Source organism: Strongylocentrotus purpuratus, unplaced genomic scaffold (genome assembly GCF_000002235.5).
Source record: "Strongylocentrotus purpuratus isolate Spur 01 unplaced genomic scaffold, Spur_5.0 spur5_scaffold_3, whole genome shotgun sequence".
In the NCBI taxonomy this organism is placed as follows: domain Eukaryota; kingdom Metazoa; phylum Echinodermata; class Echinoidea; order Camarodonta; family Strongylocentrotidae; genus Strongylocentrotus; species Strongylocentrotus purpuratus.
This window is the reverse complement of record NW_022145609.1, coordinates 25,645,898-25,662,823: the sequence shown is the minus strand read 5'-3', so window position 1 is coordinate 25,662,823 and position 16,926 is coordinate 25,645,898. Positions and strand designations below refer to the sequence as shown.

Below are 16,926 nucleotides of genomic sequence, written 5' to 3'. Positions count from 1 at the left end.
GCACCGGATAGCCCGGAGCATAACTTTGGGGATAGACTCAATAAATTGGAAAATATGTTTGCCCATGTCATGGACAAAATGGAGGCTATGTCGAACCAACCAGTACGTGTTGATGTTGGCGGAGAGTCTGCTCACATGGAAACGGAGAGCCAAGTTTTTTCACGGCCACGGCAGCCATCTTGATGAACGAGATGAGGAGTTGGGCCCTTTCTACGATTACAATGATATGCATTCAGATTACATGGGTCAACAAGCAAATACTACTAGCTCAGCCTCAGCCTCAGATACTTTACCAGCTATTGCAGCTAAGTTTGCCTTGCCTACTGGTATTGGAGAACCAGTAGAAGAAAATTATGCAATAAGAGTTTTAGGGCAGCAGAATATTACAAGGAACTTATCAATGCAAGAGTTCCTTCAAAGGACAATTCTGCCAGAGAGACTAATGTTAAAAGTCACTTTTACTCTACCACAGTAAAATATGCAAAGGAGATGTCATCTCTAATCAGTACGTACACGTATACAGTGCTGACAACAAAAACGAACTGAAAGTCGGTGACAAGACACCAGCTGTGGATCGAAGAGTTAGAATTAACAGGTCTTGGGGTTAGTGAACTTCTATCGTCGATTCATACCCGGCTCCCGCATATGGAGTTAGAGAAAAAGGGGGAATACAAAGACAATTCAAAACTTAGATAAGACTTCTCCTCTCCAAAGAAGATTAAGGGATTGGTGACTCAATATTGCGAGGATTGGAAGAGCATTTATATTTTCAGAGTAGACCTATTTCGTGTAGCGTTTTTTGTTTACCTGGAGCCAGAATAAAGTCACTTTGAGAATTCACCATTAATACGTATATCTACCTTTTCATTGCTAAGGACACAGACATTGTATTTCTTTATATTGGAACAAACAATCTCAACGGTAATTCTTGGAACATTGATTTCAAATCATTTATTGATTTGTACGCTTCTGTGCAGGAATGTTTCCGTTGCGCTTGAATATTGTTTAATGCTTTTCTTCCTCATTGAGATGACAAACTTCTTTATACTCAATCTTTGTATTACAATCATAAATTGGCTCAGCTTTGTTCCTAACTTCACAACTGTTTCCTTCTGGATTATTCTCTACCATGTTCATTGGACCTTCGCGGTTTTTCATTAGATGGACTTCATTTGAATTTCATTGAAAAGCAAGAACTTGGAATTCTCATCACATCCTTTGTTAAAAATAAATTCTTACCGGTAACAACCTCCACAATCATTGAATCCTTCAAGAATTCAAACTATAATCACCTCCAAAGAAAAAAAGCAAGGAATGGCTAGAGACTGATCTAGATGAATATATTTATGAGAGGAAACAAAAGAGCTGCTCGTCTAAAATCATCTAGACCTCCACCCCAAAAAAAGAAGTCATCATGTTTGATGTTTTACCATCACAGCTGGAAATGATAGCAGGAATTCAGATGACCCATCGGGAGAGCAGGTTACAGAGTACCTTAGGGCGGGAAACAGACACACACCAGATGGAAGTCTCACAGAAGAATGGCTATTGAACAGAGACTGGGATGCTTATCTAGCAGAGATGAGCAGAGACAAGATATGAGGTGATGAAATAGTTCCGAGTGCCCCAGCTAACAAAGAGGAAATCAGAAATACTTAGACAGGGCAACATCGAGACATACTACGGCAAAGAACAAAATCCGAAGTCGCATCTTCCCAAATGGTTCAAAGAAATTTTCGAAGAAATCCTTCTTCTACATAGAGTAGGAGAAAAAGTTTTCCTTTGTGTTAAAGAAAAAGGGGGAGTGAAACGCGGACTCTTCAAGGCTGTCTTGCTGTCTCAAGGGTGCGACTTGGAGAAGGCGAAGCTGGAGTGCCAAGCCATGAAGTTGTTTGTATCTCAGCATCAGCATCTTACCAAGAAGCAGCTGCAGACGAGATATGCCGACATCCTACATGTAGTGGCCATTGTCCTCGTCTATCCCATCTCTAATGCGGAATTAGAAATCCATGAGGCGACGGATGGACAACATCATTGCAGAAAATCTGGTTGGAAAATGGCTGCCTTTCCAGTTTCATAACAATGAACTCCACTGCACTGAGTTTCTGCGAGCCCCAATGGTCATCGTCTCTAGCCTTCAGCGTAAATTGCGGAATTATCTTGTGCATGTGAAAATGGATGAAACCAGTTTTAATCAAGAGCATACGCCATTGAGGGTCATAAGTTGCAGCAAGAGGTCACCTTCTATCGTTTCTTGCCGCTCAGCCACAACCACCCTCCTGACCTGTGAATCTGCACAAGGCACCTCCCTACCTCATCTTCAAGGGGAAGAACTTCACAACAGAGCTATCCAAAGGATGTCTACCAGGCAGCCGTTTCAAGATGACAGACAGCGGATGGAGTAACGGTGGAGTGCTCAGGGACTTCCTCGGCAAACACTTCATTTCATCCCTGCCAGATCAAACCCAGAGTGGAGAGTACTACTCCTCTATGATGGCCATAAGAGCCATATCACCATCCCCCTCATAGAGGAAGCTCGACGGAACAACATCATCCTCTTCCTTCTGCCATCCTTTACCAGCCACATACTCCAGCCACTGGATGTTGGGTGCTTTGGCCCAATAAAGGCTCATTTCAACCCACAGTGCACAGACATTCTGGCTGATCAACAGAGCTGATATGACCTGTGCGGGCTCATAAGCTTCATACCTCCAATCAATGAGAAGGGATAGACTGGAGGCAGCTTTGAGAGATTTAGCCTTCACGCACATAATCACAAAAACGTATCAACTTTATACAAATTTGGTTGTGTGACGCATAACTCTTCTTCTAGCAATCCAGATGGAAGAGAGTTCTGCAGATACTGTAATCCATGAGACACCCCCTACAGCTGCTCATTTCAACCGAACTGACAGTGCACAGTCAATTACAAGATATGACCTGTGCGGGGCTCATAAGCTTCATACCTCCAATCAACGAGAAGGGGCAATCTGGAGGGAGCCTTCAGAAAGTCGGGAGTATGCCCCTTCAATCCAGAGGCTATAGATGTCGTAAGAATGACAAGACCTAGTACGGTGATAAACTGTGAAGGTCACTCAGCACCTCGACCATCTAGCAGCAACGTGGAAGTACTCTTAGCCAGCAAAGAACCATCCCCTCTGACAAAGAAAAAAACCAGGGAAAGCGACGTTCTACACCCGAATACGAAGCTGGCGGAATAGCCATAACAGAAAATGAAAATAATTTGTTTTTAATTGTTCAAACATCCGGTGAAAGACCTGCACGCGATCACACAAATGCCTAGGATAATGGGAATGACGAGAAATGTTGTCAGTGCAACCTCGACGATCCTCCTACAGACTCAGAGAATGATAATATTAACACTAACATCATGTGGGCGGGGTGCGACTCCTGCCAGCACTGGGTCCACCTTGGACGCTGTGTGGGAAAGGAGGAAGTGAGTGACAATGTCTTCTTCCATTGCCTATGCTGTTTAACTGAACCACAAGCAATAAATTTTCAAAATGTTCTCTTCTGATTATTATTCCACTAATGGCTGCTGCGCCATTTGATAATGATAATCCTTCAAATGTATAATCATTCAGAAATAGATGTAAATATGAAAAAAATATTTGAATATATACTATGGTGATAATGTGATATGTAAATATCTGAATTAATGACATAACATTTTTGACAAGGGCCGAAGAGCGAGACCATCAGACAACAGCAAAAGAACAGTATAAACGAAAATTATCTTGTGCATATGAAGAAGCACCACGGTACAAGTAAACCAGCCTGTAGTTGCAGATATAACATGAAAGGAAGCGTTGCGATTTCCATGGTACTACAGAACAGACCCAGCCCACAAAGAATTCAACACATTTCTCCAAAGAAGATTAAGAGAATGGGCTCTGACTTTGCGAAAGAATTGCGTTCATTTACATGATAACATTCTAAATACCGTCCTCCATTTTCAAGAACCACGAACAAGGGGATGAGGATGGTGCACTTCCTCCAAAAGATTACATAACACAGAATAGAGCCAGTTAGCAGCGTAAGTACAGCTACATATAGATAGACTTTTGATACTTTTTATGTAAATATGTATCATTACTATCAAATGGTCCAATGTATCTAAATGAAAGAAAAGAAGAAAGAGGCAGAGAGAAGGGAGATGGCCGACCGGGTGGCAAAGCGAATGGAGGAAGAGAAAAGGGAGAGGGAAGCAGCGGGGATCAGTATCCTGACTAGCGAGTAGGAAGAGGAGGAAATGGACAGCACTAGTTAAAAGTCCAAGTTGAAGAAGAGTCAGAGACTGAAAATAGCAGTAGCGAGGAGGAGAAGGAACGAGAGGTGCCTCCTTTGAGAATGCATTTAAGTAGGGGAAAAAACTATGAATTTAGTGTTACATGCAGTGTAAAATGCCCCCAACTGGGTGTTACACAGCTCAAAGAAGATTAAGAGAATGTGCTCAGACTTTGCGAAAGACTTGCGTATAGCACTCAAACTGTCACAAGTAGACAGTGAACAACATTTACATTGAATCACTGAAGCTACATATTACCAGACAAGTCCCGTGTACACACTTTGATGCTGCTCAACTCTGTAACTTATGTGAACTTGCGCTATTATGGCTTTGAAATGGTTCATTAACTTCAAATAACTTTGGACTCTTAATTGGTCTTTTTGCCATTGCGGTCTGTTCTTGCCATCCCATTTACAGATTTCTTAAAAGTATTTATCTGAGACTTAATACCTTATAAGGGTTGAAGCTTGATAACGTTCTTTTTCCAGAAGATTACATACCACAGACCAGAGCCAGTTAGCAGTGTAAGTACAGCTACATATTGTTAGACTTTTTGTACTTTTTAGTAATTTTTATATAAATATGTGTTATTACTATCAGATGGTTTAATGTATCTACAGTGTAAATGTATCGAGGTCCAATGTATCTGAACATAAATTTGTATTGATTTTTGCATTAGCATTTCTGCATTCATGATCTGTATTATTTTGTACTTGTAGGTTCAGGATACGATCCATGCACACAGTGGCGGTCTGTCAGCTGCTGAGGCTGAGTGCGCCATGATCGGTGCAGAGGCGGAAGAAGAGGAGGAAGGTCCTAAAAATGCTCAGCAAGTCGACATAAAAAGGAAGGGTGCGAAATCAGAGGATGCACTCATGGCCACATTGCAGAAGCGGCTGCAGGAGTCTGGCCAGCAGATGATCCAGTTACAGCAGGCAATGCAGCCACAGACACCAGTGGAGGTCTGTGGGACTTACGTCAAAGAGGATACTTATGAATTTTCAATGTTTTCGATTAGTTACAGCCAGTCTTACTTTATTCTACATATATTCTTATGTCATGGTTGTGTAAAATTTGCAATGTTTTGTTTGTTACATATTTGTAAAACTGCAAAAGAAAAAGAAAATCAAACAGAAGTAAATAAATCAAATCAAAATCAAATCAAACTTGTCCAGAAGGAAATTCAAAAAGGCGTGCACGGCCATCAGCCGAATCCTGGAAGTTGCCACACAGGATAGCGACGAGAAAGAGCCTCCACAAGTCACTCTGCCATCTTTCTCGCAAGCAGGATCCTTCCAACCCAGCTCTGCACCCACCTTCTCGTCCTCTCCCAAGACCTTCGAGCGGTGGCAGTCGACCCCCAAACTGTGAAAGAGCACCAGGCCACCACCCAGGTCCACGTGGCAATGCCAGGACTGCGGGTACATGGATAGATACCAAGCCAGCATGATCAACCAGATGCCACCTCCTCCTACGGGTCAACCAAAGTTTTCCAAGCAACTGCATATACCCCTGTACTGCAGCAACAGAAGTACCCTCTGCAGCAACAGCAGTACCCCAAGCAGCATCAACATCGGTACCAGTACTACCGGCAGCAACAGCACCACCACCACAAGCAGCAGCAGCAGAGCATGTCCTCAGCCATCGGCACTTCACACCAAGTGCTCTCCACAAGCTGTAGGGAGGACCTAGAGCTGGAGCGCCATCGAATAAACGTGGAGATGGAGGGAGAGCAAGGAGTAGACATGGATGGCGTGACTACGGAGATGTTCCAGGTTTTCTTTGCTGCATTTGCAGAAAAGTACATGGTCGGAACTATAGAAAAAGTTCCCAACAATGACCACAGGTAAGTACACAGGGATTGACTATGTATAGTATACTGAGCATGTCAATAAAAGCTGTGAGCGTGACCTCGCAGATATTTCACACATCTCCAGCTTATCTACGCTGTTGGAGAGAGACATCTCCGACCTCAGGCCAGGTGACCCCTAGGGATTTGGATACTCCCACTCTATCTGATGCTGGTGAGAAGCAGTAAAGAGATGGGAACTCGCAAGTAGCTCAAATGCTACAGAAGGATACACAAGCATATTGTTGGTTATAGTGTTGTAATAAATTTAATTAAAAAATAATAAGCAAACATTTTTTGTTCATGTTAAAATACAGACTAGAAGTTGAGGAAAAAAAAAACTAAGACAACAGATGTGAATACTAAAGTGGATGAACATAATTAACGATTTACAAGAAATGCATCTATAATCTGCTCTTTCAAGTAAATAAAGATATATAATTTTATCTCATTTCAACATGTGATGAAATGCTTGTTATAAATATGTTTGATATTATCTGTGATTTTGTATCTGAATAAAGATTTATTTCAACAATAAAAATAGTGTTGGTTATTGAATGTAATGAAGTATATTGTTTTAACTATCAAAAGATGAGTTTTGTGTCTGCCCATTTTACATGTACCCTCCCATGCCATAAGTATTGCAACATGATGAAATTCGTTAAATTTGTGGTTAAATTTGTGTAGATGGGAACATTGATAACGCCAAATATCGAGATATTCTGGACGCCCACTTGTTTCCATCCATTGCTAACATCTTTGGCAACGCGCAACACCCGTTCGTCTTCCAGGATGACAACGCACCGGCACACAGGGCAGCCAGGATGGACCAATGGTATGACGAAACTGGCGTCAACAGGGTGCAGTGGCCGGCGCAATCACCAGATGCTAACCCGATAGAGAATCTGTGGGATGACATCAAGAGAGCCAACACCAAAGACCGACCAACCACGAGGGAAGGTTTGGTCCGCTCTATCTTCAGGGCCTGGGGCAGCATCACCCAAGAAAGATTGCAAGGACTCTACGCGACGATGCCAAGAAGGATGCGCGCCATCATTAGAAGGCGAGGATATCCAACAAAATACTAGAGACTCGTGAATCTTACATGAAAAATGACTATTGATATATCAATAAAATATGCCTGATAGTATGATAAAAAATGATGCACTACATATTCATTAAAACAGCACTCATTTTCAATTATTTGTCTCCTGTGTAATGTGTGTGTCTATGTTGCAATACTTTTGGCACGGGAGGGTATATTGACTGTTTAGTTGTTAACACTCCAAGTTGAAAAAAGGAAGGTTGTTATTGAATCTGTTTAGCTTTAAGACAATGTGTTTTGTATTTGCCTTTTTTTCACTGTACATGAATATGAATTGTGTAATTGAAAGAAAAAAGTTGTAAAAAGTTCAGGAAAAAAGGAAGGTTGGTTATCCTATGTTTTAATTTTAAAGCAATTTTGTTTTTAACCCATGTATACGGACTGTGTAGTTGTGAAAACAAGTTGTAAACAAATTGTAAAAAAAAGAAAATGTCGGTTATTGATTGTTATCAAGGTGTCATTTTAACTTTTTTTTTAATCATTTGTATTAGTATTAGCCCATTTTACATGAATGTATAGTTATAAAGAGAGTAATAAAAATAAGGTGTTAAAAAAAGATAGTGTTGGTTATTGAATGTACATGTAATAAAGTTTTTTTTTAAACTTTAAGAACAATGTGTTTTGTGTTTGCTCATTTCACATGTTATGGATTATGTAGTATTTTTATGCACATAACGAACATTGAGAAGGTCGAGGAGTACTTGAGAGGTCTACCTGACATGCCATGTTCCGTACAGAAGGAGTTTGTAATTCATGTTTAAGTTGATGAGAAATTGAGTAAGGAATCCCAGGGTAAGGTCAGGAAATTGTTGTGTGAATATCAAGATGTTTTCTTGGATGTTCCTAAGAAAACTTCAGTGGCTGAATGCAAGATTCATTTGACTAGTGACGAACCTGTTTGTTCTTCTCCGTATAGGGTACCTCAAGCTGTAGATAGTGAGATAGGGAAAGAGGTTGAGTCGATGTTGAAGTAAGGGGTGATCGAGCAGTCAGACTGTCCCTATGCGCATCCGATTGTGATGGTGAGAAAGCCGGATGGTTCGAATCAGTTTTGTATTGATTTTCGTCGCCTGAACAAGATAACTGTATTCGATTCCGAACCAATGCCTAACCAGCAAGATCTATTTGCCTCTCTCTAAAATTGATCTTACCCCCTACCAGTACTTGAGAACATACTACCAGAGTTGCTTAAAGCAAGTCTGTTCTCGGTCTGCGACCGGAAAGATGGTTATCTCCATTGTGTCATGTATGAAGACTTGTATAACAACATTCGCTTCGCCTTGGGGGAGAAAAAGATGGAAGCGGTTACCATTTGTACTCAAGGTGAGCAGCAAGACTTTTGAGAAGAGACCATTTCAGACATTTGAGGGACTCGATGGAGTACGCTGAGTTGCTGATATTATTGTCCGGGATGGTGACAAAGCAGAATGCAATACTCGTCTACGCAAGCTGTTGCAGAGATGTAATGTTGTTGGGCATGAAGCTCAACAGGGAGAAGTGTCAGTATGGGGTAAAAAAAAAGATGGGCACATTTTTCCAAGTGTTGGATTGGAGCAAAAATTTTGGCCCAGGATATGACCATTTGAGATATTAATATTTATGACTTCCTCAATTCATAAAGAAACCAAAAAGACACAGGTAGCTTTTGACTCTCACGTTTCTTTCCAGTTTACAACAGGTAAACAAATAATACAATACAATCTTCAAATAATATAGGCATTAGGTTAGTAGGTGCCCTCAATTTGGTGTATATATGTCTCCAAAGATGGCACTGTCAAGGAAAATGTGAACATTTTAAAATGGAGATAGTCAAGGAGCTGGTCTTCATTTGAGCTGGAGAAGGCCCAGAAGAGTGTCTATATTTGAGATGTTGATAGTCCAAAAGATGGTCTACATTTGAGGAGTGGAAAGTCCTGACTATGGTCTACAAGTCACCTTAAGACATTTAAGCTGTGTAGGAAGTCCATATTTAAGTTGTAGGTCGTCCCATCTTTGAGCTGTAGAAGCTAGGTCCACACAATAAACTAAAGATAGTCCTGAAGTCTACATCTGAGCTGAAAGATGGTCCAGATTTCAGCTAAAGATGGTATTGAAGACGGTCTAGGTTTGAGCTGCAAATAGTTCACACTTCAACTTCAGATGGTCCTGAAGATGGTCCACAATTCAGCTAAAGATGGCCCTAAACACAGTCTTCACTGGAGCTGTAGGTATTCCATATTCAAAATGTAGATGATCCATCTTTCAGTTCCCGTTGGTCCAAATTTTAGCTGAACCAGGTCGGAACTTTGTTCATTTCAGCAGTAGATGGTCCACAACTGAACCATGGAAAACCTACCTTAGAGCCACAGTTGGTCCAGAAGTTGGTCCACGTGTTCGCTGTCGATGGTTTACGTGTATAAAGCTGCAGGCTGTCTCACCTTGCTTGGCAGAGATTGGCGAAAGCAAGAGGTAATTCTAGACCCACCACAGGCCCGACAGAACTCAGCCACGTCACCACATAGTTCCTGAAGTAACAAATAAGTTTTTAAAATAACCTTTTTTTTTAATGAAATTTTTCTGTTATTTCCTAACGCAAATTAAGACTTTTTCTTCAAATTGTATCATACTATAAATTACGAAAAGCCATGAATACTTAAACAAAATATCCTTTTGAGCTATTCTGTCAAGGCATTTCATATTTTCAAATCTTTTTCATTTCCTGGGTATTACTAGCACACTTGTTAGGTTTTTTTCACAGTTAACATAAAGTTTATATTTCATTTAATAACTTTTTCTTGAAATGTGAAAGGTTAGGGATTGCTCATTTAACTGTTTATGAATTTTAAAAAGAAAAGCACGCTTATCCCATGGTAGTTATCCATTCCTGAGATATCACAATAATGAGAAAGCAGGACGGACAGACGGAAAACCCCAAAACATGCCTCCAGCACCACCTTCAGTGGTCAAGGCATAAAAATCCCTCAGTTATAAAGGTCGCAATTAGTCATCCAATTAAAATATCCATAATTTTAGGTCGATAAATTATGACAATTCCTATAGAACTTGGACAATGATTTTTACTCTTACAAAATTTTGATAATTTTACTTGAAATTCTCGCTGATTTTTATTCATGTGGTTACATTTTCAGCCGAGACGATGATTGTTTCTACTATGCTGAAATGTCACGCGGAGCCTTCCAGGGACCCGTTTAACAAAGCCTTTTTTCAATGACAAATGACAAATATCAGTGACAAATCTGCTGGTAACCAATCAGAAGCAATTATTTTGGTAGCTTATAACAACAACTGTCATTTGGGCTATTCCACGGTAACGGAAGGACACTCAGACAAGATTTTTGAACTTCAGGTTCATACTAAAAGAAATGTTTTATTATAGGTTTTCCCGCCCAATTTCATCAGAGTTGCATTCGACTTCATGAATAGGCGTTCAAGTTCGAACGGTTTCCATCAACTCTCTGCTCTCATGGTTCATTTTCATTCTTTGAGCATTTAATTTCATTTCATATCATTCCTTTTAAATTTTATTTCATTCAATTTAGAGAGAAATCCATCCAATTTAGTGCCGCTAAGTTGTCATTCAATTTCGCGCAAGCTGGATAGACGTTCAATTTCGTGCTTAATACCAATTTCAATTTCATTTATAGGCACACACCTTCGCACTTTGAACGTTCAAATTAAATTAACATATACAAGTTCTGTAGTTCTATATTTTTTCCGCAATATTTTCGCGTCATATTTTTTTTCTCATTATTTTTAATCATACAACTTAATTTTCATTCTTAAAGTTTCATGTTTATTTTTATTATATTCTATATATTTATTTTCTTTCTAATCTTTTTTTCCAGTTTTACTGTACTCCCTAGCAGTATGGATATAACACTTACAGAATGGTTATAAATCATAATTTGTTTACATGACGGTTTGTTAGATGAATGAGATATTTCACTTTAAGGGAAAGGTCCCATTTCAAGGTACATAAAGTTTGCATAATTTATTCAAAGAGATGCAGATTGCAAAGAATATAAACAGTAACAGAAAAAGACTGCCCAAATGCTGTAAATGCTTGCCTATTCGTCAATTTGAATACCCTAACGTTCATCAGGGCGGTGCAGGTGCGAAATTGAATGCATTTACTTGCATTTTTAATTTGAACGCGCTTTCTACACGTTTATGTGAGAAAATCATGAAATCGCATGCTTATACAATTAAATTGAATGAACTAATTAGCTTTTTGAATGTTGATCTCGGTGATCATTCAAATTCGCTCGAAATTGAATGATCGCATCGTTAAATCGGGTGCAACTCTGATGAAATTGGGCGGGAAAACCTATAGTATGTATTAAACTATGGGGAACAAAATGTGTTTCAGTCAAGTGGAAAGCTTCATCAACTTCACAAAGTTTGGATAAACACTAATTAACTGGAAAAACCATGTCCATTTTTATGTCCTTCCGTTACCGAGATAATTAATATGCACATTCTTAAACTACTTAACTATAATGACAATTTTTGGGGGGAGAATTAAAGGCACTTATATAGGTATTATATCTGTACTGTTTCACATCTTATACTAATAAAACAGTTTTTTTAGTATGAACCTGAAGTTCAAAAATCTTGTCTGAGTGTCCTTCCGTTACCGTGGAATTGCCCATTTGTCACTGATGACAAGTTTTGTGAAACACCCATCCAGTACATTACACTCACCCTTTACTGATGGGTGCAACAGACTTCATCAGATCTGCTGTTCGACAAGGGTGGAGCTGAAAGAAGGGCCTCCCGAGTAGAGGATGCTCCTGACGAGATAAAACAAATGCTATTTTATAATTGTTTATTTGACTTGAGATGCTAGAAGTGTCTATGGATACCCACAGATCTAACCACCCCCTCCCCTTGTACGAAATCCGGTAACTTTGTCTCAGATTCTACACAAAATCTTCTGCAATTATAATTATAAGCCTTTAGGTCAGTCAGGAATCCCATATGACTTTTACAAGCCGATCGTCTGTCTGATTATTAAGATATTCATGATTGGAATTTGAAATGTCAAACACTATTTTCCCCAACGTTTTTTATTATACTACAGTCTATTAGGGAAAATGAGTATGGTAGAACCGGTCACTCAAATATTTTTACTTTCTGGAGGCACTTCATGATTATTTTGAAGCATCATTTTTTCAGGGCTTCAATATTTCACCATATCACAGACACTGATAACATGTAAAGCCATGCATCTCAGATTTGTAAAACTGGAAACATTGTTAAACAATACCTTTAAGTTTAATATCAGGGTGACCTTCCCCTTTAACCGAACAACATGTAAAAGTACCTGCTGTGTGATAAATGTCCATCTCTGATGCCTCAACCTCTCTTGATACGACCCTGGTACTTGCCTCCACACCTCCTCCAAGGTAAGCAGCTTTCCATCTGCACAAAGAGGTGCGTTAATTAATAATCATTATACCGGTAGTTCGTAATAATAATAATACATCCTTTTACCAAGGGCAGCCTCATCAGTATTAATACCGTTCTCCCCGAGGGCCCTTGATCATATCGTTACCCCCGTTTTAGCCAGCCAAGCTGCCAGGTTCAAGGAATGTCTTTCTACTGGGTACCCAATAGACTGGTCTACTAACATATTCAATTCTATGGATGTTTCTTTCATGGGGACCTTGTGATGAGTTAATCAATTAACCTGTTTTCAATGATTGACCGACAATACTCGGAATCCAGTCAGCATATATTAACTGTTGCTATGTCGGGCAAGCCTCTTTTGAAAAAAAGCATTGTGAGGATAAATTCTCACAACTATTGCTCTAGGGATTTGTGAATGTGATGAAGTAACAAATAACAAACCTGATTTGCATGCTGTAAAGTAGAGAACTGGAACATTGTAGCTTGCACTGTGAATGATGTGATACTCAAATTGGCAACTCTCAATGCGGTGCCCTTCAACTGATGGTGCTCCTGTCTGCAATTTTTAAAAAATTAATGACATATATAATTGTGCACTGAGAAGGGAATCCTCCATCTTCTTCAAAACATTTATTCTCCATCTTATAAGGACATTGTAATTCATAATTCTTATTGTTTGGACTCTTTGGACTCCATACTTTCGCCATTCTGTTTCTCTTAGTTTTCTGCTTTCATACAAATGAACTTATTACAAAGGTTGAATTCACCATTTTGCTTACCGATACTTAATAAATTACATGCTTTCTTAGCTTTCTCAAAAGTAAAATAAAACTATAAAATTCAAACGAATCAAAACCCACCACAGGAACATCGAGTTCCTCCAGCTGGCACGCATCATGTCTTGAATCTGTGACATTGCACAATATGGATCCATCTGATCCACTTCCATGAGAATCTCCATCCGCAGCTTCAAGTGATATCGGCAGCTGACGCATGACGTTCCTTTTTATCAGATAAGGGACAGCATCTGTGCCAACCTACATGAAAATGAAATGCATTGTACAGTCAATGAGTTTGTCTTTCGAGTCCACCAGATAAAACAAATAGAGTCTTAGAGAGAGACTAGCAGTGTAGTGTAGCACAGTGCTACACGTTATTGTTAAAGATTCATTTTTTCCCCATTTTTATATTATAACAAAACATAGCCATAGGTCTACAGGGCTAGAGTCTAGACTAGAGTATAAACTCTAGTCTCTAGGTCTAACTTAGATCTAGAGACCGTAGCGCATTTCTGAAACATATATATCTAGGTCTACTTTAAAAAGTTTATTAGCATAGTCTAGACTAATTATCAAACATTTTCACCATCATCAGGATCATTAAAGTTTAATCAAAACACTATCATATTCATAAATCATCAATTCATCATCATCACTCATCGACATTAGTCATTAGCATAAACATCATCATCGTCTTTGTCTTCGTCATCATCATCTAGATAGAGATGCCAGAAGGGCTAGACTATCTAGGCTAATTTGTCTTTATTAAGTAGACCTAGAACAAGTAGAAGATCTACTATAAGAATTACGTGTATGGTATAGGTATGTTACAATGTGTGTGCTTTCGCCAAGAAGGTTTCTGTTATGGGGCTGTTATGCACTATTGGAGACCAATTTGGATAGCCTACGTAAATGTGATCTTTTGATGGGCTGATTAGATTTTTGTTTCATGATTTCTATTGGATGAGAAGAATGACATTGTTATCTTTCATGCATACTAAACTTTTTATGATTTATGTTATGATTTATGTTTTCGGCGGTTTGTTTTGCTGCACTGTTTCACAAGAGCCATGTTTAGTGCCATTCTGTACCCTGATCCTACCTACAGGATTTGAAAAAAAGTATCTAGACCGATTGGTTAACATGTGAATTTGCTTTTGGTGAAATTTCAGCAAAATCTAACAATTAGAAATATGTTTTTTTTGGATGAGGAATGTGAAAATGACGGCCCGATTAGCGTTTTTTGTGTATTTACATACATTTTGGGGTAATTTTATGTCATGAAATAGAATCTTTCGGTCACATTTGAGATCACAACTTTTGGTTTAAAAACAAAGGAAAACAAAGCAATTAAATACATGATTTCCGGGCGTTTAAAATTGGCATAACTTTCTTATTACTGGGGCTATTATGATGAATGAGGCATCAAATAGAAGGTCTTATCAAGCTCTGTCGAATGGCATAAAGCAGGAGCTTGAATTCTGAGATTTAATTTTTTTGTAACATCCCTATATGGTACATAGACTCTAATGTTAGATCTAGTCTACAATACAAACCGTGTGTGATCTGACTTCCCATCCTTCTTTCAATCGCTTAGATAGACGCTCTATTTCCATTATATCTGTCAGGAATGTCACCCTCTCCACTTCTCCTGCTCCTTCCATATCTAGTGCTATAGTATAGGCCTACTAGGGATAGCGTTGAATTGATTACTAGTTAGTGGAGCTGAGTTGTACCCGTTCTGCGTGACTACTTCACTGCACTGCACTGCAGCTGAGCTGCGGCTGCATAGCCATAGGCACCGCACTGGATCTGGCGAGCTTCAGCCTACAACTTAACTCCAGGGAGCTCCGACGCCGACGCCGAAGGCGCGGCGTACGCTACCGCACCTGTGGATCTTATCGGGGCGGCGTGGCGGAGCGGCTGGTTAGAGTATGATGTAGAGCTGGAGCTAGCTAACTACAGCTCACAACACAAGCAAACGTTGTTGTTGATTGTATTTTTGCGGCATTCACTCATTAATCAGTCATTTTGACTATGTCTAAAGTTAGTTCTTTAATTGTTAAATAATCAGTCGAGATGGTCGAGGTGGTTCCGCAGCAGAAGCAGACGTAGACGACCGAAGAAAAAAAATAACAGAAAAAATGATAACTATGGTATCTTTGGAAAGAAAAAAAAATCAGGAAAATAACTATGCGTATGTACATGATGTATCACAACATAATTATTATTATATGGATATAATAATGTAGTGTGCATGGGTGTCGATCCCGGGGGGGGGGGGGGGGGGGATGGGGGGGATATATCCCCCCCAATATTTCAGGAGGGGGGATGGCCTGTACAATCATCCCCCCCCCCCAATAATTCACCATAAAAAAAATTAAAAAATGAAGAGAAAAATTAATGATGAGAGCCCGATGAAAGTAGTTAATGGTTGTTACTCGCAAGATGACCATCAATATACACATTTTGCTATCTCATTTTCATAATACATACATATATATACGAAGTAAATGAGACAACCGTATATGAGACAAGAATAAATTGAATTCTCGCTCATACGGCTTCATCAGGAATTGATGAATTTATTCAATTTTTTCAATCAACAGCATCATAGAAATACAGTGCGCCAAATGCAAAGCCGCAGCGTTAAAAATTAAGCAACGAGCTAAATGTTAAGCGCGAAGCGCAAAAGTAGTAATCTGCAATGCACATCAAACAATCCTGGACAGTGTAAACATAAACTCTGTGACGAATTCGTGATGAGATCGGAGACAAGGAGAAAGATTTTCGGACATTAGTATGACTCATAAGATAGTTCACTAGTTGTTATGTTGTTTCCGTTCACCCTTTTTAAAATTCACGTCATTGTATCTTTATTTTTATTTTTTCACTCATTTTATTTCCTGATATTTCATAAAACATTTTTCATTTTTGGAGAAAGATTATTTCACATCTTATTTTTGTTTTATTGAAAAGCTGATGTAGGCCTTTTTCACTGGCGTACTGTTGGGGGGGGGGGCTTGCGCTAGCCCCCCCCCCCCCAATAAAATCCAGCCATGACTTATTTTCAATTTCATACACGTGATTTATAAATGTTCGTGATATCACATGATTTTCAACATAATTCTGTTGCAAACTGACACATTCCCAAATAGCCAGGAACAGCATATATTTTTATATAGTCACTAATGGGCCTAATTAGTGGCCGATAACTCTAACAGTAGTATACAATATTCCTTTCCAGAAGCTATTGCGACAAGCACTGCCGGGAGATAACATGATACCCACCACTCGGGCTGTGCATGCAAAGATTTGCGAACGAACGTTCCATACGTACATCATGTGGGAAAACTGAATTCAGACGTGAATTAAGAGTTATAATTAAATGAAACGTCAAAGCTTCCGCGCTTCGCGCGGGAGGGGGGAAACTGAATTCAGACAAGGACACGATACAACGAATCGTCTTTTT

The 16,926-nt window shown here is 39.4% G+C and overlaps 1 protein-coding gene across 1 annotated transcript; it reads right to left on the bottom strand.

The window, feature by feature from the left end:
* Nucleotides 1-9,372: 9,372 nt before the first annotated feature.
* LOC100891567 (ubiquitin-like-conjugating enzyme ATG10) lies at nt 9,373-15,264 on the bottom strand. The gene is made up of 6 exons (XM_011666517.2): nt 15,011-15,264; nt 13,536-13,712; nt 13,117-13,231; nt 12,590-12,687; nt 11,968-12,056; nt 9,373-9,767 (listed from the first exon to the last, which is right to left on the bottom strand). The coding sequence occupies exons 1-6, from the start codon at nt 15,116-15,118 to the stop codon at nt 9,677-9,679; spliced, it is 678 nt and encodes a 225-aa protein (XP_011664819.2). The 5' UTR covers nt 15,119-15,264; the 3' UTR covers nt 9,373-9,676.
* Between the last annotated feature and the right edge of the window lie 1,662 nt (nt 15,265-16,926).

What these genes read in the sequence shown, in the direction of transcription:
- LOC100891567 (XM_011666517.2), bottom strand. Translation starts at nt 15,118, where the DNA reads ATGGAAGGAGCAGGAGAAGTGGAGAGGGTGACATTCCTGACAGATATA. An exon ending in AGGAACTCGATGTTCCTGTG is followed by an intron (nt 13,232 to 13,535) that starts GTGGGTTTTGAT and finishes TAAAAATTGCAG; the next exon opens with ACAGGAGCACCATCAGTTGA. An exon ending in GGACATTTATCACACAGCAG is followed by an intron (nt 12,057 to 12,589) that starts GTACTTTTACAT and finishes TTATCTCGTCAG; the next exon opens with GAGCATCCTCTACTCGGGAG.